The sequence below is a fragment of the Hyperolius riggenbachi genome, chromosome 8, assembly GCF_040937935.1.
Source record: "Hyperolius riggenbachi isolate aHypRig1 chromosome 8, aHypRig1.pri, whole genome shotgun sequence".
Taxonomy (NCBI): domain Eukaryota; kingdom Metazoa; phylum Chordata; class Amphibia; order Anura; family Hyperoliidae; genus Hyperolius; species Hyperolius riggenbachi.
The window spans coordinates 38162821-38188360 of NC_090653.1; the positions used below are offsets into that span (position 1 = coordinate 38162821).

At 45.6% G+C, this 25540-nt stretch overlaps 1 protein-coding gene across 1 annotated transcript in view; it reads left to right on the forward strand.

Annotated features, from left to right (window-relative positions):
• Positions 1–4036: 4036 nt before the first annotated feature.
• LOC137527283 (major histocompatibility complex class I-related gene protein-like) overlaps positions 4037–25540 on the forward strand; it is a 33402-nt gene continuing 11898 nt past the window's right edge. Inside the window, exons 1-3 of the mRNA XM_068247791.1 lie at positions 4037–4097; positions 16095–16358; positions 17833–18114. Coding sequence (XP_068103892.1) covers positions 4037–4097; positions 16095–16358; positions 17833–18114 — 607 coding nt within the window. The remainder of the gene's footprint in view (positions 4098–16094; positions 16359–17832; positions 18115–25540) is intronic.

Genomic DNA, 25540 nt, shown 5'->3' on the forward strand with positions numbered 1-25540 from the left:
GGACATTTGAAAGAGACACAGAAGTTCCTAGCAGCCCTCATGGGGATTACCTTGCCACCTCGGACTACTGTATACATCCTGCAAGCTTGACGGGGCAGGGAGGGGGCTGATAAGGAAGCATCTGAGAGCCGGAGGTTGAAGAGAGGTATGCCTCCAGCCAGGTCCTAGTGCCCGCCGCTGCACCAGAGAACAGCCTGCTCGCAAACAGTGTTACCTACTCTTCCGCCTGCTTGTTAATGTATGCGGGCGGCCAGGGAGACAGGAGCGCCCCCCTGGATGCCGGCGCCCTGAGCGATCGCTCCGGTCGCTCAGGTCAAAGGCCGGCCCTGTTTGCCCAGTCTCTTTCTTATGGTGGAGTTGTGAACACTGACCTTAATTGAGGCAAGTGAGGCCTGCAGTTCTTTAGATGTTGTCCTGGGGTCTTTTGTGGCCTCTCGGATGAGTTTTCTCTGCGCTCTTGGGGTAATTTTGGTCGGTCATCCACTCCTGGGAAGGTTCATCACTGTTCCATGTTTTTGCCATTTGTGGATAATGGCTCTCACTGTGGTTCGCTGGAGTCCCAAAGCTTTAGAAATGGCTTTATAACCTTTACCAGACTGATAGATCTCAATTACAGTACTTTTGTTCTCATTTGTTCCTGAATTTCTTTGGATCTTGGCATGATGTCTAGCTTTTGAGATGCTTTTGGTCTACTTCTCTGTGTCAGATAGCTCCTATTTAAGTGATTTCTTGATTGAAACAGGTGTGGCAGTAATCAGGCCTGGGGGTGACTACAGAAATTGAACTCAGGTGTGATAAACCACAGTTAAGTTATTTTTTAACAAGGGGGGAAATCACTTTTTCACACAGGGCCATGTAGGTTTTGAGTTTTTTTTCTCACTAAATAATAAAAACCATCATTTAAAACTGCATTTTGTGTTCAATTATGTTATCTTTGACTAATAGTTAACGGTTTTTGATGAGCAGAAACATTTAAGTGTGACAAACATGCAAAAGAATAAGAAATCAGGAAGGGGGCAAATAGTTTTTCAAACCACTGTATATTATTTTCTGCATTGTTCTATGTTTTAATGGAATATTAAATCGTTATTTAATAAGCTTGACTTCTGCGGTACTAAACTAACACTCATAGCCTAAAGGAGACTGCAGTGTAGCTGTGTATAAGTCCGTGCCTAATTGTATGTTTGAGCAACACTACCATATGAAATTGTAATTGCATTGTGTGTATGGGGCACTTCTGCGCTCGACAGCCGAGTGGGAAGTCTAACAGTATCGTTCGGAACGACTGTTAGTGGTTTTGCTGCACGACAGTGTAACTTGCATTACAAATCATTGTCTGATTGTGCTGTGTTACTGTACAACTGTACTGTGTGTGTGGGTGCGTGGCGTTCTCGTATTCAGCCTAAGCGCAAAGCTGACCCAAATACGAAAACGCAGATTGCGTGTTTAGCCCTCGACAGCTGAGGGGACGTGTCTAGCAACGCTAGTGGTGGCAGTGGGAAGTGTTTGAGGGGTTCCAGCCTTGTTTGTAGCTTAAATAAGGCTGTTCCTCGCTTAATCTGGTCAAACCCGCAGTCAGGAACCGTATACGCAGGCGTGCCGCGGGCCGGTTCCTGACACCTGCAAAAGCCAGCTCTAAACGCTCCCATTCCCTTGCATGGGATGGAGGTAGATCCCAAAAAACTCTGCGTCAGAAACGCTGCGTTAAACGCCACAAAAACACCCGTCTGAACCAGCCCTTACATAGAAGGCAGAAAAGACGAGTGTGTCTAATCTCAAGGCGCACTTTCAGACCTCGTACAGTCTTTTAGATTATTTCATAGATGCCGAGGAGGAAATTCATCTCTGCTCTAAAAGATAAGCAACATCATAATTACCTTTAGGCTACTTACACACCAAGACGTTGCGTTTTAGGGGATGTTATGGTCGCATAAAGTGCCCCTAACGCAACGCATAGTGGTGCGGGAGAGGACGTGAGAGTGAGCCGCGTTAGGCGGCTCTATCCGCATAAGGTCTCCCAGGGTGGCGCTGATTGGCCGGCGGGACCACGTGATGCGGAGCGAGACACTCCGCATCACGTGGTCCCGCCGGCCAATCAGCGGCCGCCAGTGCAGTGCATATTAAGTAGCCATGTGCGCGGCTACTGTAGCGGCATCTCCCCGCCTCCTCTCCGCCCCCCCACTGAGCATGTGCAAACAGTCTAACGCGGCTATAGCCGCTCCAACGCCGTAGCATGCTGCACTTTCACTACAACGTACAACTACATGTAACGCAACATGGGCAGTGTGAACAGCCCACTTGTGTTACATTGCTGTGCACCTGTAACGTCTTACTGTGAAAGCAGCCTTAAAAAAAACATTTTTTGTTACAGCTGACACAAATCTAACAAAAAATCTCCAGTGTATGTACTTCCTGCTTTCATGGAAGCAGACGTAGGGTTAACATCCTGTGTTTACACATTAGCTGCTCTGCTGAGGCAGCCAGCTGGCACAGCGGAGAGTTCAAATTACAGTTGTGATTATTCACAGATGAGGGGGAATTAGACAGGCTAAATTATATACATACAGGGTGCATTTATATATGTTTTCATTCTGTCCTACGCAAGAGTTGAGGTCCCACTTTAAATGTGACAGGCTTTCCTGGGTCATCTCTGTGTGTAATGGGTGACAAGTATATGGGCTGCCCTACAGTGGTCAAAAAAGCTTTATTTCCGTACATATTACTGACAGTTTTATCACACTTGGTACATTTTAGTGAATTATCACTGGAGGTAATTTTTCACCCAAAAAAGAGTTAACGCACATGGTTTTGTGAAAAAAAGCCCATTTTTGGAGTAAGCCAATTAACTTATTTGTATGTTTTGTGGATTGCGGGAGGAAGCTAGAATGCCCAGAGGAAACCCAGTCAGACACAGGGAGAACATGCAAACTCTGTACAGATCACGCCCTGGCTGGGATTCAAACCGAGGACCCAGCACTGCTAAGTAAGAGCTCTAACCACTATGCCACCATGGTGGCCATCACATCTTTCATGTTCTTTTTCTTTTGTTTTGGCATTTCAAAATAAGTTCTACTATAAATCACTTTAGTGCATAGGAGTTAAGTTTACAGTCACATAAACACAGTTTTAGTAGAGTACAGCCTGCTAGACAGGAAAGAGAGAGCCTGTTGCATTGTTGACTTCCAAGAATTTCTCTAGAATATTTATTTTTTCTGCCTACATAGTTATTAACAGCCCTGAGCAGTTTTTCTATAAGCTGCTATTTATGACATACAGGATATGGAGCAGCTGTTTTTCTGGCATGTTAAGTCACAAGGTGTATATCAGGCTTGGTATACCTCCGTCATATGGTGTGCTGCTCGTGGGGTGAGTAGTTCCAGCCACTTGTAAGGCAGCAGGAAACGCTACGCGTGTAATGAAAGGGGCAGGCAATTAGAGCCAGCACCTGCGTGGTGGAGCCCCCCCCTGAAGGGGTTAAGTGCAGGTACTGGCTCTTCTTTGATTATTTGCAGGTGGCTCCCCTGGCAGCACGGAGGAAGACAAGCTCAGGCAGAGCTGATTGGGGCCTGGATTCGCGCTCTACGCGAACAGGCCAATAGGAAAGGAGGAGGCTGTATATAAAGAGGCAGGCTGCGTAGCAAGTGCAGCCGGCTGAAAAAGAAAGGATTCAACAGCAGGACTCTCACTCACTTCCCCCCCCCCCCTCCCTTTTTTGTCGTCGCGACTGCGTACGGGGTACAGTCACGGGTAATGTCACCCTGTGGGTGGACATTTGATTTATATTATTACATTTGATTTAATCTTTTATTGGCGTTTATTGATTTCAATTTATTGTGAATAAAGAATTTGATATCTCAGTAATGGTATCTGGAGAGTTTCCAGATTTGTGTACCCCAATAAACGGCCGCGGCCTTTCGCCAATTGTGTTGTGTGTTATTCATGTTTAGTTATTAAGTATTTACCTGAATGGGGGGGTGCAACACCACGTCTATTGCTATACAGCACTTACTGGTAACAGAACGTAGACGCTAGCACCATGGAGAGCCTGATCCTGCTTCTCCTGGCTGCCTCTCTGCTCTTCTCTGCTCCTCATGCAGGTTAGTAATCTAATCTGATTGCTAATGTCATAGAGCTTGTCTAGTGTCTGAGCTGTGGTTTTATCTGTAAAGTGCTAATCTAAAACCTGAGATAATAGGAGTTGTAAGCTGCATGTTTATTGCATCAGCCAGCGTTTGCCTTCACCAGCAGAGCAAAGTTATTACATCCCAGCACTCAGCCTCTGTGTCTGCTCAACTTTTATAACATATCAATTCTCTATGCCAATTATTTCATTCTGAGCTTTTTCATTTATTTGTAACAGTAAACAGAAGTTTCTTTTACTGCTAAAACTATGAAATGCCATTTTGATATAAACAAAGGTAAAAGAAATGCCACCTGTTGTGTGTACTTTCTATTCAAATACAAACGCTGTGCAATTATTCTGATGTAAGAAGCAGTGATTACTTAGTCAGTGTTTGTCCATTATAAAATCTTTCCTCGCCATGATTCTGAAAATGTATCACAAGTGACTACATCTTTAGTGCTGTCAAGTGCATCTCTGCTGCATGTTTGTTTACTAAGAATTCCAAAGCCAGCAGAAATGATACCTGGTCTCCATATAGAACATACTGTAGGAAGTGTTTCTGATGCTGAAACTAGGTTAATGTAAAAGTGGAAACATCCTGAATAATGTATTGCGTTCTATTCATATATCACTACAGTTCACTTTTTAAAGTGACAACAAAGTGAAAAAAAAACTTATGATATAATGAATTCTATGTGTAGTACTGATAATTAATAGAATTTTTGTAGCAAAGAAAATAGTATCATATTTAAATGTTTAGCTTTATAGCTTTTTTATAACATTGCATCATTCTCTAATATTTGCAATTACAAGGCACACTCTATATTTTAACCACTTTACCCCCAGTGGTGTGGATTTCTCTGTCCCTTTTTCTACCGTTAACACCAAGGGATGGAAAAATCCGCACCTGATGCCGCTCCCGCCGCTGTCCGCGCTCCTGCTCTCGTGCACGCCGCCGCCCGCTCGGAGATCAATGAACGAGAAAAACCGTTCCCGTTCGTTGCCCCCACAATGATCAGCTGCTTCTACAGCAGCGCGATCATTGTGAAAAAAAAAAAACGTTTCCCAGCCTCATAACACTTCCTGCAAGCGTCCTTCCGGACACAAAAAGTTACTGTGGCCATCTTGTGGCCAAATAGTAAAACTACACCCTAAAGCATTTTTCATATACAAATACATTAGTTATACCCTTAAAATTAACTCATTACCTCCCACACTCCCAAATTATTATTTTTTTTGTAATTAAAAAAAAAATTACAATAAAAAAAATACATAGTTACCTTAGGGACTGAACTTTTTAAATATTTATGTCAAGAGGGTAGAACACTGTTACTTTATAAACTATGGGCTTGTAATTAGGGATGGACGCAAAACTGAAAAAAATGCACCTTTATTTCCAAATAAAATATTGGCGCCAAACATTGTGATAGGGACATCATTTAAACGGTTTTATAACCGGGACAAATGGGCAAATAAATTTCATGGGTTTTAATTACAGTAGCATGCATTATTTAAAAACTATAAAGGCCGACAACTGAAAAATCATAAATTTTTCCCACATTTTTTTTCCTATTTTCCCATTAAAACACATTTAGAATAAAATAATTCTTGGCATAATGTCCTACCTAAAGAAAGCCTAATTGGTGGCAAAAAACCCAAGATATAGTTCATTTCATTGTCATAAGTAATGTTAAAGTTATAGACGAATGAATGGAAGGAGCGCCGAAAGGTGAAAATTGCTCTGGTGCTCAAGGGGTAAAACCCCTCAGTTGTGAAGTGGTTAAACTATAACACAAGCAGAGCTAATAGCCCTTTCAACTTCAGAGGAGTAAAAAATCTTATCTAAATTTGTCTCTGACTGTTTCTTTGATATATAAGTGCTCCAGAAAGCACAACCAAATTGGTGCAAGCTCTTTTGCATTGATAACAACTGAAGTTTCTTATCTTTTCCTGCACTGGAAAACAATATCTGTGCTGTTCTATTTCTAAGCTGTACTACACATACAAATCATTAGATCACAACTTTATTTTCACTTAAACACAAATGTGAAGGCTGCTCTGCATCTGCGCATCTTGGGAGCGCATGCTCCCCCATCGCTGTGCCTGTGCAAATATAAGTGTGCAGGCGTAAAATGCTCCTGGCCAAGTTGCACATGCACAGTACAGCCCAACTCGTGCATCTGAAGCCTGTGTACCCAGAAGCTATTCAGTAACCGCTTTACTGTAACAATATTTGTAATCTGCTACACAAAAGCGCTCACAAAACCGCTAGGCATGTTTAGAAAACCGCTCTAAACATGCCTAGAATCGCTCTGAAATATGCTTCAAAAATCTGTACCTTTCCGTTAGCCGGGCACATCCTCTAGGTGGCGATAAAACTCCACCAGAGTTACATCTTTCCCTACTATCCATGGCGGCCTGGAGGGGGAATAGTAATTAACACCACCTAGTGGATGTGCCCGGCTAACGGAAAAGTACCCAAAAACCTCTAGCGTTTTGCAGATCTGCTAGAGGTTTTTGGTGTGCACTGGGCCAGACACGGGGAGAACATACAAACTCCTTGCAGAAGTTGACCTGGCTGGGATTCCAACTGGGGACAATAAGGGCCCATTCACACTTGAAAGTGCAAAATGCTAGCGCTTAGCACCAGGGCTGCTCAAATCCGGAACCGGGAGATACCCGGATAGTTACTATCCGGATATCTCCCAGTAAACCTGGCCGGGGGGGGGGGGGGGGGGGGGTGTCAGTCTTAACTGTCTGACGTCTTCTTCGGTCGTCCCTTGGCGCCTCCCATGATGCGGTCCAAGTGGCGGTCACGTGATTACAAACACTTCCTCCTTCCGGGTTGAAGGAGGAAGTGTTTGTAATCACATGACGTGCGTGGAGAGCATCGTGGGAGGCGCCGAGGGACGACCGAAGAAGACGTAAGACTGACCGCGCACAGGTTTACTGGGAGATATCCGGATAGTAACGTTCCGGATTTGAGCAGCACTACTTAGCACTACCGCTTTGCGCAGATGATTTTACCATGAATAGCGCGGTAAAATCACTGGACACCCTCGCGATTCCCAACGATCGCGATCAGCGCTTTATTTAGCACTGTACGCAATTTCAGCACAATCAGTGTCGGACTGCGAAGTGTAAAAGCTGAGGAAATCCACCTGCTGGCCAAGCAGCAGAAACCCTGTGTTATCACGCCCAATAGAAACCTGCAGCAAGTCTTCACTGTGAGCAGCAACACCTGATTACTGCTGCTTGGCCAGCAAGTGGATTTTCCCAGGTTTTCCACTTCCCAGTCTGACACTGAGCAAAATGCTGCATGGAACACGTTTGTGATTGCTGCTAATCGCTGAGACAGTCACGATCGGCTGCAATTGCGGCAGTGAGATCACTGCCATATATATTGCTGTATCGGCCGACAATTAAAAATGTAGCCAAACAATGTTAAACAACAATGACAAATGACCAATATTGTGTATTCTGTCCAATGCAACTGGCAGATCTGTTCTGACCACAACGCGACAGTCGAAAAGTGTGTAAAATGACTTCAAACTCCGTTGTTCCAGATGTCATGTGTGATGTCACTTTCACGTGTGCGCGTGGTATTCAAATGACATAATTGTTAGAAATATTGGTGTGTGAGAACATTTAAAGTACTTGTCATTTATTTGTGCTGGGTAATGTCGTTTGGGCGTCATTGCTTCTCTGTGTGTGCCAACTTTAACCACCTTACAACCGCTTAACACTAATTGGCGGTCGCAAGGTGGCTTCCCCAGGACAGATTGGCATCAAGTCCTGGGGGAGGAGATTAGCGGGGATCGCGCATGCGAATGCGCGTGCTTCCCCACATGAGTGACAGAGCAGAGCTCCGTAAACAGTCTGCCAGCAGCGATCGTTGCTGACAGACTGTAAAGAAACTGCTGTTTGTTTTGATCGTGCAGCGCTGCTTTCTACTGCAGCTCTGTACTGCGCACAGCCCTGTCATTTGTCTGTCCCCTGGAGAGGCTCAGTCACTACGCGATCCCCTCTCATAGGCTGATGCTTGTGCAAGAGGATCGCCCTGATTGGACCTCGGGGGGGGAGAGAAAAAAGAAAAAAAAATAGACCTTTTTATAAAAAATGAAAGAACAAATTAATAAAAAAAAACCCAAAGCCTGCAGCAGTAATCAGAGCCCACAAACAGAAAGCTCTTTTGGTGGGCAGAAAAGAGGGGCAGACTCATTTGGGTGCTAAGTTGTGTGGCTGTGCAGCACACTGTTAAAGCTGCAGTATGCTGAATTGGAAAAAATGGCCTGGTCACCTTGGGGGGGGGGGGGGGGGGGGATGTAAGCCTGTCAAGTAGTTCATATAGCATGTGCACAGATCTTTACAATGAAGACTTTAGTGACTGGAACCTGGTGAATGTGGATCTTCTCCTTGGTGACTGTAGCTCAACTGAAGTTTGGCTTAGGCCTCTTTTCCATGGACTGTTAATAGGCAGTGAAATGCCTCTCAAACTCTCTCAACTGCTCGTTGCTGCCTAGTAACTGCTCACTGCTGCCTGGCAACTGCTTGCTGAGCACACAGCTCAACAGTCCGTGGAAAAGAGGCCTAAGGCTTGGTGTATAAAGCCATTGGCTGAACAAGGTAGTCAGGTAGGAGTGGTCAATGAGTTGCAAATAATTTCAAGTTGGTGCGGAATTATGCACATTTTGTATGCAAATATATGTAGCTTGAAAATGAACCAATCAAACCTTGCTGAAGTAAAATTCGACTGGTCCATTTTCAAGCTGATACATTTGCATACAAAATTTGCATAATAATGCACCAGCTTGAAGTTATTTGCACCTCATTGACTATCCCTGAAGTCAAGTGCGAGGGTTTTTTCTCTTTTTAGGCCTCTTTTCCACGGGCAGTTGTCAGGCCTCTCAAACTCTCACAACTGCCCACTGCTACCTGGTAACTGCTTGCTGAGCACATAGTTTAACTGCCCATCGAAAAGAGGCCTTATAAATGGAGAGAAATGTATGTTTTTGGAATAGAAGTGTTTGACTTTGATCTTACTACACAGCCACCCACTATGTTTAAAGTTAAAGGATACCACAACTGAAATGTGACATAATGAGATAGACATGTGTATGTACAGTGCCTAGCACACAGATAACTATGCTGTGTTCCTTTTTTTCTTTCTCTGCCTGAAAGAGTTAAATATCAGGTATGTAAGTGGCTGACTCAGTCCTGACTCAGACAGGAAGTGACTACAGTGTGACCCTCACTGATAAGAAATTCCAACTATAAAACACTTTCCTAGCAGAAAATGGCTTCTGAGAGCAAGAAAGAGGTAAAAAAGGTGAATTTCTTATCAGTGAGGGTCACACTGTAGTCACTTCCTGTCTGAGTCAGGACTGAGTCAGCCACTTACATACCTGATATTTAACTCTTTCAGGCAGAGAAAGAAAAAAAGGAACACAGCATAGTTATCTGTGTGCTAGGCACTGTACATACACATGTCTATCTCATTATGTCACATTTCAGTTGTGGTATCCTTTAAAGCAGTGTTTCTCAAAATTTTATTGGTATGTACCCCTTATAAAAGCTTGTACTCGCCAAGTACCCCCTAGCATAGTAAACCTTATCACAGGTACCCCTTGACAAATAAATATTTAATCGTAGTACATAATAATTGGTTCTAAACAATTCCCAAGCATTTACTATCGCTTTTAATTAGCTAAAATACTAATTTGGTGTTGTTTATGTAGGATTTATCATTTTCTAAAACTCTAAATTTGTTATACTTGGTTAAGTATATCAAGCATGAGTACCCCCTGGAACCATCAGAAGTACCCCTTGGGGTACGCGTACCGCATGTTGAGAACCTAGGCTTTAAAGGACACCTGAACTGAGAGGAATATGGACGCTGCCATATGTATTTCCTTTTAAACCATACCAGTTCCTGCTGATTTATTTGGCTGCAGTAGTATCTGGATCAAACACCTGAAAGAACTAATCCAGTCAGAGCTGGTTCACACTCGGTGCTTGGAGTGCCACTAGTCCAAGTTCGCGTACGGCTCCGCGATCGTGATTCTGCACTATTGGCACTTGTGATTCCCATTCAATATGACGAGAATCACAGAGCAATTGCTCCCGCAACACTGCATGCACTGCTTTTGCGATTAATTGAAATCACAAACGCTGCAGTGTGAATGAATCCATAGGGATACATTAGTGGCAGTGCCTTGCTGATCGCCGGCAATCAGCAAAGCGCTGAAGAATTGCCCCAGTGTGAACCAGCCCTCAGAGAGAAGCATTTAACCTTCCTGGCGGTAAGCCCGAGCTGAGCTCGAGCTATGCCGCGCAGGAAGATATCTCAGCCCCTGGTGGGGCGATTTGTGCCATTTAAAGTGCTGTGCGCGCAGCTAGCACTTTGCTAGCCGCACGCACAGCTTGATCGCCGCACGCAGCGGCAGAAGAGCCCCCCCCCCCGCCAGAGCCCTGTGCTGCCCGGACCAATGAGTTCCGGGCAGCGCTATGGGCTGGATTGGAGGCGTCTGACGTCAGGACGTTGGCTGACGTCCATGACGTCATTCCGATCGTCGCCATGGCGACGGGAGAAGCCAAACAGGGGAGCGCGTTATATACGCGTTCCCCTGTTTGCTATTGATGCCGGCGACGATCTCACTAGAGGGACACATGCGCCCTCTAGTGGTGTTTCATGTAGCTACCACTCTGGTAGCTTTACATGAAACACAAAGAAAAAAAAAAATAAATTAAAAAAAAAGGATTTTTGCCTATTTGGCAAAAAAAATTAACCGCCAGGGAGGTTAATCTGCATGCTTGTCAGAGTCTATGGCTAGGGCCCGTTTCCACTAGAGCGGATCTGCATGCGTTTTCTGCATGCAGATTTGCATAGCCAATAATAGTCAATGGGCCTGTTTCCATTGTCAGGAAATCTGTGCGGTGGACTGTGCAGAAAAAATCTGCACAGCAGAGCCATCAGAATTCGCACACCGCAAGGCTAGGAAAATCGCATGCGTTTTCGCTATGCGGATTTTACATGCAAATTTGCGTACATTTTCAAATAAAATTAATGTAAAAGCACACAGGCATTGACATGGTTAAATTCGCATACTTACAAAAATACACCAAAAAACATGCATTTTCGCATTAAAATTTGCATACAAACACGAACAAATTTGCATCCATATGCGAATTTGTTTACGCGTTTTCCATAACTGAATTGCACCGCACTAATGGAAACGTAGCCTGATAGGCAGAGGATCAGCAGGACAGCCAGGCAATAGGTATAATTTAAAAGTAAATAAATATCCGGACAATCACAGACTGTCTTCTTCCAATCCTCGGAGGCTTTTGATTCCGCGGGTGAGCTTGCCATTTGTCACATGACTGTAGATGGTGATCTCACCATAGGGGTAGAGCACCACCTGGAGGACAGAAGTTAGCATTGCAGTGCAACATCCTGGAAGGTGAGTGCAGTGCAGGGGCTGCTGCAGGTCTCTCTGAGGTACTTCCCCCCCCCCCCCCTGCTTTTAGGGTCTAAAAGCTCATAGAATCTGGAAAGAATGATGCCGCCAGGGAGGTTAAAGTCCATCCTCAAGCAGAGATTTATAAAAGCATCTGGTAACTTAGTAAGCAGTGTGGCCAAATAATACTTTTTGGACTTGATTCACTAAACTGTGATAACTCATATCACGGCCGTTTTCATGTGCGTTTTCCCGTTTTTGCGTGATCGCAAATTTACGTTTGCAATCGTGAATTTTCGCACGAAAATGGTTTCATTTTCGCACGCAAATTCACGATCGCACGAAAACTGGAAAACTCGCGGGAAAACGGCCATGATATGAGTTATCCCGGTTTAGTGAATCAAGCTCCTTGTGTGAAATGGAGTGTTCAGTGGTATGAAGCAGCCAGATGAAAGTGTTTCATAGATGGAACTGCTGATGATTGGCTTGGCCCCATCAGTTTGACCAGACTGCATGGGATGGGGGTGTGGCAAAAAAAGAACCACCGGACAATTCAGTGGTGCAGGAAGGAAGTTCATTCAGACGGCAAGGGAGCGTAGCACAGATAGAGCCACCTGAGGAGTCTGTGGTGCAGGAAGGAAGTTTATTCAGACTACGTGGGGGCGTGGCACAGATAGAGCCACCTGTGAAGTCTGTGGTGTAGGAAGGAATTTATTCAGACTGCAAGGGGGCGTGGCACAGATAGGACTACCTAAGAAGTCTGGTGCAGGAAGGAAGTTTATTCAGATTACAAGGGGTCATGGCACAGGGAGCCAAGGGCTCTATATAAGGTAGTTTAAGGGCTCTTTCACACTTGGACGTTGCGTTAGAGGGGACATTAAGGTCGCATAACGTGCCCCTAACGCAACGCATGGTGGTTTTTAAAGGAGGACGCTACATAGAGCTGCGTTATGCGGCTCTTGATGCGTCCGTGATGCGTACTTTTTGACGCATGCACCGGTGGAGACCACGTGATCGGAACACTCCGTATCACGTAGTCCCGCCAGCTAATCACCGCACAAAGTGGCCGCTCCAGGAAGTAAACACTGCACGTCAGCACAGTGCAGTGAATATTAATTAGCCATGTGGCTATGGACATTAGCGGACTCTCCCCTCCTCCTCTCCTGCACTGAGCATGTGCAAACAGTCTAACGCGGCTAAAGCCGCTTATAACGCACAGCATGCTGCACCTTGTTTGAACGTGCAGCGTTACACTTGAACGCAACGTAGGCACTGTGAACAGCCCATTGATTTTGCATTACTGTGAGTTGGTCTGCGTTACAGGCTGCTCTAACGTGCGCCTGTAACGTCCCACTGTGAAAGTAGCCTAAAAGTAATTTATATTACACAAATCTTATCTCTTATTTTATCTAAACTTATTTTTACCTCAACTACAAGGAAAGATATTCATGATCTTAAAGAGTAACTGTTAGCCCCCAAATTGAATTTTAAAACACTATTGCAATGTTTTATTTATTATATAAGTGAGCCAAAACGCCAATGCACAAGTTAAAAATCAATCTAATTTTGTTACTATCTAACCTTTTCCCCCAGCTCCGGACGCAAGCCGCATATCAGATACTATAGCATGCAGAGCATGCCTATGTCTGGCCGACCCCCTCTCCCCCCCAGGACCAGGTGCCAATATATTCTCCCCACCGCAGCTGACCGCTCTGACACGGAGACAGAGCAGCAGCACTTCCAGCACCGTCACCGCAGAGCAGCCGCCGCCGAGTCACATGTGAGAGAATCACATGTGAGAGAGATGCACGGCGCCGGCTGCTCTGCGGTGCTGCTCTGGAAGTGCTGCTGCTCTGTCTCCGTGTCAGAGCGGTCAGCTGCGGTGGGGAGAATATATTGGCACCTGGTCCTGGGGGGGAGAGGGGGGTCGGCCAGACATAGGCATGCTCTGCATGCTATAGTATCTGATATGCGGCTTGCGTCCGGAGCTGGGGGAAAAGGTTAGATAGTAACAAAATTAGATTGATTTTTAACTTGTGCATTGGCGTTTTGGCTCACTTATATAATAAATAAAACATTGCAATAGTGTTTTAAAATTCAATTTGGGGGCTAACAGTTACTCTTTAAACATGATCTAAATAGATAAGGAGAAATAAGGCACGTACACACGCCATGCTTCCGCAAACGACAGGTCCGTCAGACTCTCCCGCTGGGCAGACGTTCTGCCGACAGTAGCACGTGTGTACGCGCTGTCGGCAGACTGATAAGACTGTTTCTGACAGTTACGCACAGCGGATAGAGGGAGTCAGAACAATCCTGAAGCTAAAAAAGAAAAAAGATAACTCATTAGGGGCGAATCGCCTTGATACACCAGAGGCTACCTATCTCTTGGTACACTGTAATGTTTCCATGCTGGGTCCCTTAGTGTCTTCAGAGAGCGAGCGCGACCAATGACAAGTGTGGCCATACTTTGCAGGCACAAATGTGGCCACCTAGACCCAGTAGAATGAAGGTGCATGGGTGGCAAAACCCATTGCAGGAGCACCTTCATTCTGCTGAGCCTACATGGACCATACAGACCAACATGCTCGTTCAAGCATGTACTCCTGTTTGGACCTGCTGGGTTGAATATATTTAGAGGGACCTGTTGCTGGAACGTATAGTGTACAAAGATACAGGAGGCCTCTGGTTACCCAGAGGCTTCCTACTAAGGAGGTAAGTACTTTTTCTATTTACTGACTTCTGGATTATTTTAAGATGTATAAAGAGAATCAAGAATCAACCTCTACATGAGCCAATCAATGAGTTCATAGAAAGATAAAAACACCCAGAGTTGCACTTTAATATTGTTATCTTTTATTGGTTATGTTTTATCATGGTCCGATATTTATTATATTTCTCCATTTCAACAGCATATTTGCAATGTAAGCCACATTTTCCCCATATGGCAATGTCTGCATGAGGAGAATGTGAGGAGCAACGTGACACAGAGAGGAAAATGGTGCTGGAGGTTTGGTGGTTCCTTCATTATTGATGTTATCGGAGGTAAACACAGAGTGGTATTGGTGGAGGTAAACAGTATAGTCCAGCACATGTACAATATTCTGTCTTTTACAGTGACTTTCAGCACCGGAGCGGTCAGTGTTTGGCTTGGCTTGTAGAATAGGCAAGTTATTTTGTCTCACTCCAACCCCAGCTATAATCTCTACAGTGCAAAATACTACTTCCCCCTCCATAATTTAGCAATCCCACTCAATGTACCACCCCCCCAGTGTAGCACATTCCTGCTCCATGTTTTAGCAATCCATCTATCCCCCACCCCATTATAAATCCTGCCTAGGATAACATACTAATCTTCCAAGTTCTAGGAATCTCCCTATTGGTGAATTCCATCTGCATGCCCTAAATAGACCTCTCCCCTAACGTACACTACAATAATACCCATCCATGTCTTATCTGTTACAGTTTTGACAAGATATGGCGATAGTAATTATGGTGCACCGTTCTGCTAATAGATGTTTTATAAAACGCTATTTAACGTTTCAATGTATTTACATTAAAAAGGTAAATAGCGTTTTTATGATCGGCAGAATGGTGCACCATTTTTCACTCTGCGCCATTTTTAACAGTATGCGTGATCAGCATCTGCTATGGAGCCATACAAGGAAATAAAGTATTTAAATGCTGGAAAGTCCCATTTCACTGCCTGTAGCTGTGGTTGTTGAGAATAGCCTAAATGATCATGCATGCAAACAATAATGAGATAATATGACCAAAGGCATCTTATTTATGTAAATACCGTACATGTTTTCAAAGTGTAACTGTGACTGGATAAATACCAATGGCAACTCTGCAGGGGCATTAGATACACCGGGCGGTCTACAAGGCCAGAATTTTTATGTCAAGGTTCTCAGTTGTGGAACGTGGTATATCCTACTAAAAATAATTATCTTCAAAAAGACATATTTTTGTGTCCTAAAATTCTTCATTATTCCTCTTATTGGGCAATACTAAATATCGTCTAGCACAAACAGGTGTCCAGTTAAAACTATGCTATTTTTTATTTGAGAAGGCTAAGAATGGATTATGGATTACCGAAGAAGGCCCCCCATTTCAGAAACATATTTGACATATGATGCATACAACCAATATGCTCTTCATTGCCAGTGTGTGTATAACAAAGATATACCTTTTTATATAGACTTTTTGAGAACTGAAGCTATGGTGTCACCACATGTAGGTGCAACTCAAGGCCTCAAATAGATAAGTCATTTGTTTGTTGTTGCTTGGAAGATGAAAGGAAAATATGCCCAAATATCTCCCGTTCTCCTAAATGCCAGCACAAAGGTAATTTATGTTTTCATTGTTTGGCCTGGATAAAGCAGGAGTCAGAAGGAATGGAGGAAAGGCACGGCGAGTGGATTTTCACTGCATATTCCTAGTCTGTCTGCTTAATGAATTGAGAGAAACATTAGTAAGCATTACTTCTTTCTTTTTTGTCCCTCCCATAGATGTACACACCCTTCGGTATTCTTTCACCACAGATTCCTCTCCAGGAGATGGAGATACTTCCTATAGGGTTGTAGGACATGTGGATGACATACCGATTGTAAGGTACAATAAGGACAGGCAGAGGGTGGAACCTCTCCTGGCCTGGATGGAGGAGCACATCGATCCTCAGCACTGGGAGAACCAGACTAAGGTTGCTCAGTATTATGAGAGAAGGCAGGAGGAGATCTTACGTGAGGCCATGGCACCGTTCAGCCACACCAAAGGTAAAAAAATAACAAAAATTTCATCTCACACTACATTTGTAAATTAAGGTACTGTTTCTGTTAACCAGCACCTCTTGGAGGACAATTATGGCCCAAGATTTTTGCAGTTGTTACAATGATAGTAATCTCAGTAAAAAAAAAATAAAAAAAAATCCCCCATGGTTTTCTGGACCCCATTAATGATATAAAGAGTTGCCAATATAGATGGTAGGAACTCAGTGTCATATCTAGAGGGGTAAAGGCAGGGCTCTTGCCATGGGCGCCACAGTGCTGTGCTGCTCCCCCATGCTGCCTTTATGCTGCACCACCACACCTGCCCCCGTGCTGCACCACCATGCCTCTCCCAGTGTTTCCCCATTACTCAGACCTCAGATCAGAGGCGATCAAAGAGAGGGAGAGGGTGCACAGTGACCACATACATGGAGAACTTCATATACCTTCCTGTCAGTAAATGGCTTCTGAGAGCTGGAAAGAGATAAAAGGGTGAATACTTCATAGATATGAACTCTGACATACTTCAATGAAGATGTCATTGAGCAGAGACAATGAAACAGTAAAAACTTTGGGATATATAAGAAAGTATTTTTTAGGAGACTGAGGATAGATACAATTATTTTTCTCATCAGGGATGCTATTGGACCATCTAGAGGCTTCCCACAACATAGGCAAGTATGTGACTTTTTTTAGGGGTGGAGGGGGGGACTACAGGTACATACAAGAGTACAATATGTATTTTTAAGAATGTGTGCAGAGTTCTTCTTCAAGTTACACTTAGCCTTAGGCTACTTACTTACAAGCATAAAAGTGAATGTAAATCAGAAAAAAAAACATACTTACCTATGGAGTGGGAAGGCTCTGAGTCCTATAGAGCCTTCCCGCTCCTCTCATGGTCCCCTCGATCCAGCACCATTACTGCCGGTAGCAGTTTCCGACCCATCGGTCAAATACTGCTCTGTGCCACCATGGTGGCTTTGGAAGTCTTCGGGAGTGCTCCCAAAAACGAGTGGCTCCGTTCTGCGCCTGCGTTAGTGCGCTCTCCCACGTGCTCACGCATGCGCATTATGGAGCCACCCATTTTCGGAAGCACTCAGGCTACAAAAGACTTGGTGGTGGTGAAAAGGTGGTGATGGTGCTGGAATGAGGGGACCATAAAAGAAAGTGGAAGGCTCTATTGCACCCAGAGCCTTCCCTCTCCTTATGCTGGGCATACACGGCACTAGAAGTCCTTATCAATCGAGCCGCTGATAATATCCGACAGGTCCGATGACCTGCCGGATAGATTTCCTGCTCGATCCCCGCCGGCGGACAATAGCGGGGAATCGAGCGGCTGATAAGGAGCGCCGGCGGGGACGAGCGGTAATCGATCTGCGGGGACACGGCGGGGGTCGATCGACCCGTGTATGCCCAGCATTAGGCAAGTATCTGTTTTGTTTTTTAAATTTACATTGGCTTTAACCTCTGCTTCCTCCACCAGATGGCCAAAACGGGTACACGCTGCAAGTTCTCTTCTCCTGCCTGATATCCAGAGATAACAGTATTAGCAGTTATGAGGTTTTTGCAGCCAATGGGAAAAATATCATAGCACTGGATAAATATCACTCCATGTTCATCGCTCTGAATGATAATGCAGAGGAGATGGCCGAGTCCTGGAACAGCCGAGAGTCCAGCGCAAAGAGGCAGAAGCTATACATGGAGCAAGAGTGCAACCACTGGTTCAAAGTCTACCTGCGCCATATGAAGGAGCTTTTACAGCCAGGTAAGAACACACTGCTTGTATGCAGCAATCAAGACGAGACACACAACCCCCCCCCCTTCCACCCCCCACTATAAGTTTCTCAAAGCTTCTACCTGAAGCCCGGGAGAATGAAGAATCTCTCTCCCCTACCTCTCTCATCTCTACAACTCTTCACTATTTTCCAGATACCAACCCAATCACAATCTCTGATCTGAACATAACCTTCTTTTGTCCTCCTCTAGAATTACCTCCTCACATTCACGTATACAAAATTTTGCAAGTGCGTCACCCCAGGGGAGCCTTTAGGCATAGGCAGTACAGGCCATTGCCTGGAGTGCCATTGGTCCTGGGGGTGCAATGTTGCTGGATTAATCTCCACCCCTAAATTAAGCCATGCCCTAACTAAGCCCCACCCCCACGGGTTTTCTTTTACTTGCTTCTGCTGCATCTGCTTAGCGTAAGTTGCAGGCAGCTGCCACTGTGTCCCTCTGTGCCTTGTGCATCCTTTTTTTCCCCCTTTGTGCCTCTTACAGTCGCTTGTGCCATGTCTGACCCCCTGTTTTTCCTTCTGTCTCCCTTTATGCCTCTTGCCTCCATTTTGTGCCTCCTTCTGTCTCCATGTGCCTCCTTCAGTCCCCCTGTGCCACCCCTGCCTCCTTCTGCCCCACTTTGTGCCTCCTTCAGTTCCCCTATGCCTCCTTCTATCCTCTTCTGTGCCTCCTTCTGGCCCTCATGCCTTCTTCTGTCCCCCTGTACCTCCCACTGCCCCTCTGTGTACCTCCTTTTGTCACCCATTGTGCCTCCTTTTGTCACCCATTGTGCCTCCTTTTGTCACCCATTGTGCCTCCTTCTGTCCCCCTGAGTCTTCTTCTGTCCCCCTGTGCCTCCCTATGTCCTCCTGTGCCTCCTTCTGTCCCCCTTTGTGCCTCATAAAAGTGGAGCCTTGCCTATGTGTATTTTCTGGTGAAACGCTGCCCACATTGTGTTTTCTGGTAAAACGCTGCCGCATTTATGTGTATTTTTCTGAGGAAACACTGCCACATTACAATTATTTTCTGGTAAGGGGGAGGGCACCACGGGTTTAGAAGCACCACAGGTTTTTCTCGCCTAGAGTGACAAAATGGCTAGAGGTGCCCCTGCTTCACCCCTTCTCTGGAATGCCCTTCCACAGCACATCCGTCACTCTCCAACCTCCAGCACTCTTTGTTACCTTTTTTACCTTTAACCACTCTGCGACCGCCTAACGACGATCGGCGGCCACAGAGTGGCTTCCTTGTTCCTCCTGGATGCCAAGAGGCGTCATCTCGTGAGAGGCAAGATTTGCAGGGAACGAGCGCTTGCTCGAGCACGCATTCCTGCAGTAAACACAAGGGCTGCCACAATCAGCCTGCCAGCCAGCGATCGGAGCTGGCAGGGTGATTTTAAGAAAAAAAAAAGATAATATATGAATACAGCGCTGTGATCCAGCTGTACTGAAGATGTCCTTGTCACTTAACTGTCCCATGGAGGGACTAACAATCTAATCCCTATCATAGGCTGATGCCTATGTATGTGTAGTGTAGTGTATGTATTGCAGTCTAGGGCTAATTTGGGGGGGGGGGGGGGGGAGGGTGTTGAGGGGAATAAGGGCCCATTCACACTAGGGGCGTTTTCTACCTTTTTTCAAGCGCAGGCGATTTTTTTCAAAATTGCCCACAAAATGCTTGTGCGTTCCCTATGAGAGAATTCACAGCTGAGCGGTTTGTTTCCGATCCGATCCACTCAGCAATGCGGTGCCTATATTATTTTTGAGGTATTTTTGCTATAATGGAAGGTATAGCAAAAACGCAAAACGCTCACCAAATCGCTTTGTGCAGCGATTGCATTTGTGTTTTTAAGAATAAATACATTGTATTTATTCTTTTCCAGGTCAAAGAGTTCACTTCCTGACTTCCGTGAGGAATGAAGTTACAAAACCACTCTGAAAAAGCGCTTAGAAAAGTGTGTGCAGTGCGCAGTGGAGCGCCGGGAGGGGGGAAAAACAGCGCACAAAAACGCAAAATGCTTGCGTTTTCATTTTTTCGGTGTGAATGAGATCTCAAAGAATTTTTTTTTTTTTTAAGATAATTTTTTATGGTGCTAAGTTTTATGGCGAAGCAATAAACTGTTAAAGTTGCGAAGTGCTGAATTGTAAAAAAAAAACCCTGGTCACTAGGGGGTATAAACCTCTGGTCCACAAGTGGTTAAACACTCTCTCAAAACTTACTTGTTCTAACAAGCGTACACTCTACCTTAGGCCACTTCCCCTTTATCCTAAAGTCAAGTTGCACTCCTACTGAAACGCACTGGCTGTAGGAATGTTTATTGTACACTACCCCACCTCTATTCCTTTAGATTGTAAGCTCGCAAGGGCAGGGCTCACTCCAGGGGTCTAGTCCTGGAAAAAGAGGTGAATGGACTCTAAAAACCCCTGCGCCGCAAAAAAATGGGCGTGGTCAAGCATAACGTGGGCGTGGTCATGAGTGGGGCCAAAATATACATGACCTTAGCAGTGATATAAAAGGTCCGCCGGGTAAGTTTGAGCTCTGCCGTAGTGTATCCCCCAAAAATAGATGTAATCTGACAGCATTTCACCAAAAAGACACATAATCTGGTAGAAGTTCCTCCAAAATACAGATAATATGGCAGTGGTTCCCCCAAAATAGACAATGTGGCAGCAGCAGTTCCCCCAACATACACATAATTTGGAAGCAGTTCTCCAAAATACGCAAAACTTGGCAGCGGAACACCCAAAATACATATAATCTGGCAGCAGTTCCCCAAAATACACATAATCTGGCAGCAGACGTTCCCCTAACATACACATAATCTGGCAGCTGTTCCCCAAAATACATAACAGCGGTTCCACAAAAATGCAGATAATCTGACAGCAGTTCCCCCAAAATAGGTACCCCCAGCATAGGTAGCCAGGTCTATAGGTGTCCCCAGTATAAGTAGTCATGAGTATAGTAGTCCCCAGTATATGTAGCCAGAGGTATAGTTGCCCAGTATATGTAGCCAAAGGTATAGTTGCCCAGTATATGTAGGCAGGGGTATATGAGTCCAGTATATGTAGTCAGGAGCATAGTAGTCCCCAGTATATGTAGCCAGGGGTATATGTGCCCGGTATATGTAGATAGGGGTATATGTCCCAGTATATGTAGCCAGAGGTATATGTGCCCAGTATATGTAGTCAGGGGTATATGTGCCTAGTATATGAAGTCAGGGGTATATGTGCCCAGTATATGTGTCACGCTTGGAGGTGTATTCTCCACGGTCAGCTCGTGATGCATAAGCTGACGTGAAGGAGGTACACACACCAGCACAAGGAATCAGGATATCCCCAGTTTAGTGGAGGGGAGGACTGACTCCAACAGGAGATTGTGGCGCACAGAGCCGGTGCAGATCTGACAGCCACAAACAATGCTTTCGCTATAACGTCTCAGCGCAAAGTAGCGCTGAGCGCACAAACCAGAACTGAGGAGATCAGGACCGGTAAACAGAATGAACGCTTGCTAAACTAGCCACTACTTAGTGACAGCAAGCGTCCACAATAACACAGACTGGAATGAGGCAGCCAATGCGTTGCGGCGATGGCGTGCCTCACAAAGACAGGACAGGATGGTCAGAAAATAGCAGGATCAAGATAGATAAACGTAACACAGATAAATATACAATAAGTATGATTTCCTAGCGTATTACAATTACAGCTATCAATGAAACTATTTGTAACGTCTGACTAACATATGTATATATCGGCAATGAACCGATATATGACATAAGCAGGAACTCTGACTAAGACTGGAGTAATACAGGGAACAGGACTCAGAAGGATTCGCTATCTCTTCGCAGAGATGAACGCAATCCACAAACAGGACCAGGAACAGGATAACTAGCTCAGCGTGCTGGAACACTGACTAACGGAACACAGGATATAAACAGTTCGTGTACGTATATATCAGCGACACTGATGTATCAACGTAACACGAATACAAGGAAAATAATAAACGTGCAAGTATGCGTATATATTGGCGATGAACCAATATATGACACAAGACAAGCAAAGTAACAACTTCTAGAAACAAGAGCAGAACTAGGAGGACTCGCTGACCCCTTCGCAGGAGTCAGCGCAGTCCACACGGACTAGGAACGAGGTGGGGCACGGGCAGAGTAACAGACAGGATCTGAGACTATGGTAGCCCATGAGACATTGCAGGAAGCAGTTCTTTATACTGAGGTCATCCAATGGGAGCAGACCTGCAGATTCCCACACAAGTGAATGGTAATTAATCACAGGCTGATAGCAGGAAAAGGCAGACAATGATATGCAGCCTGCAGGAAAGGGACTGCCCCTCCACTGCAGCAGACAATGTTTGTTTACACAAGAGCATGTTAAACTGTCATTAATTTCAGAGTGACTGCAGATGGAATCAGCAACTAGTTTAAGTGCAAACCAAACTATGCAAGAAAATGCATGTAATGACATCAGAACTGCTTGGGTTACAATACCACTGCAGCCAGCAGTAAACGCTGCAGACATGATCATAACAATATGTAGGCAGGGGTATATGTGCCCAGTATATGTAGGCAGGGGTATATGTGCCCAGTATATGTAGGCAGGGGTATATGTGCCCAGTATATGTAGGCAGGGGTATATGTCCCAGTATATGTAGCCAGGGGTATATGCCCCAGTATATGTAGGCAGGTGTATATGTCCCCAGTAGATGTAGGCAGGGCTATATATCTCCAGTATATGTAGGTAGGGGTATATGTGCCTAGTATATGTAGCTAGGGGTATATGTGCCCAGTATTTGTAGACAGGTGTATATGCCCCAGTATATGTAGGCAGGTGTATATGTCCCCAGTAGATGTAGGCAGGGCTATATATCCCCAGTATATGTAGCCAGGGGTATATGTGCCTAGTATATGTAGCTAGGGGTATATGTGCCCAGTATATGTAGTCAGGGGTATATGCCCCAGTATATGTAGGCAGGTGTATATGTCCCCAGTATTGTAGGCAGGGCTATATATCCCCCAGTATATGTAGCCAGGGGTATATGTGCCCAGTATATGTAGCCAGGGGTATATGTGCCCAGTATATGTAGCCAGGGGTATACGTGCCCAGTATATGTAGCCAGGGGTATATGTGCCCAGTATATGTAGCCAGGGGTATATGTGCCCAGTATATGTAGCCAGGGATATATGTAGCCAGGGGTATATGTGCCCAGTATATGTAGCCAGGGGTATATGTGCCCAGTATATGTAGCCAGGGGTATATGTGCCCAGTATATGTAGCCAGGGGTATATGTGCCCAGTATATGTAGCCAGGGGTATATGTGCCCAGTATATGTAGCCAGGGATATACGTGCCCAGTATATGTAGCCAGGGGTATATGTGCCCAGTATATGTAGCCAGGGGTATATGTGCCCAGTATATGTAGCCAGGGGTATATGTGCCCAGTTAGTATATGTAGCCAGGGGTATATGTGCCCAGTTAGTATATGTAGCCAGGGGTATATGTGCCCAGTATATGTAGCCAGGGGTATATGTGCCCAGTATATGTAGCCAGGGGTATATGTAGCCAGGGGTATATGTGCCCAGTATATGTAGCCAGGGGTATATGTGCCCAGTATATGTAACCAGGGGTATATGTGCCCAGTATATGTAGCCAGGGGTATATGTGCCCAGTATATTTAGCCAGGGGTATATGTGCCCAGTATATGTAGCCAGGGGTATATGTAACCAGGGGTATATGTGCCCAGTATATGTAGCCAGGGGTATATGTAGCCAGGGGTATATGTGCCCAGTAAATGTAGTCAGGGGTATATGTAGCCAGGGGTATATGTGCCCAGTATATGTAGCCAGGGGTATATGTGCCCAGTATATGTAGCCAGGGGTATATGTGCCCAGTATATGTAGCCAGGGGTATATGTAGCCAGGGGTATATGTGCCCAGTATATGTAGCCAGGGGTATATGTGCCCAGTAAATGTAGCCAGGGGTATATGTGCCCAGTAAATGTAGTCAGGGGTATATGTAGCCAGGGGTATATGTGCCCAGTATATGTAGCCAGGGGTATATGTGCCCAGTATATGTAGCCAGGGGTATATGTGCCTAGTATATGTAGGCAGGGGTTTATGTCCCAGTAGTGTGGTCTGGTCTAGACCAGAGCAGCGGCATGCAGATCTTACCCAGAATGAGGAGAGGTAAGTCCCGCCCACTGCCAGCCGCCGCACACTCGTTCTGGAGGGGACAGTGAGGGAAGGGGGGGGGAGATGTCCGCCCTTTCCCGCTGTCCGCATAGCTCTCCTTCCACTGCGCTGCTCCCCTCCACACATGCCAGCGTCCACCCTCTGGAAAAAGCACGTGGACGTCGTCCACCCACGTCCACGCACCACTCGACCCCTGGCTCACTCCCCCTTTTGTGTCTTGGAATCCTTTATACATTTTATTCACCATGTTACTTTTGTCACTGGAATTACCATTTTTGTATTTTGTATAGAGTTGGGCCGAACGGTTCGCCGGCGAACGTGGTTCGCGCGAACGTGGTTCGCGCGAACGTAGGTGGTTCGCGTGCGGGTACCGCACGCGAACCTTTTGCGGAAGAAGTTCGGTTCGCCCCATAATGCACTGAGGGTCAACTTTGACCCTCTACATCACAGTCAGCAGGCCCAGTGTAGCCAATTAGGCTACACTAGCCCCTGGAGCCCCACCCCCCCTTATATAAGGCAGGCAGCGGCGGCCATTACGGCCACTCGTGTGCCTGCATTAGTGAGAGTAGGGCGAGCTGCTGCAGTCTCTCATATAGGGAAAGATTAGTTAGGCTTAACTTCTTCCTGGCTGCATACCTGTTCTGTTCAGTGAGCCCTCAGCCCACTGCATACCTGTACTGTGATCCTGCCACTGCATACCTGTTCAGTGATCCTGCCACTGCATACCTGTTCAGTGATCCTGCCACTGCATACCTGTTCTGTTCAGTGAGCCCTCAGCCCACTGCATACCTGTACTGTGATCCTGCCACTCCATACCTGTTCAGTGATCCTGCCACTGCATACCTGTTCTGTTCAGTGAGCCCTCAGCCCACTGCATACCTGTACTGTGATCCTGCCACTGCATACCTGTTCAGTGATCCTGCCACTGCATACCTGTTCAGTGATCCTGCCACTGCATACCTGTTCTGTTCAGTGAGCCCTCAGCCCACTGCATACCTGTACTGTGATCCTGCCACTCCATACCTGTTCAGTGATCCTGCCACTGCATACCTGTTCTGTTCAGTGAGCCCTCAGCCCACTGCATACCTGTACTGTGATCCTGCCACTCCATACCTGTTCAGTGATCCTGCCACTGCATACCTGTTCAGTGATCCTGCCACTGCATACCTGTTCTGTGAACCCGCCACTGTATACCTGTTCTGTTCAGTGGACCCGCCACT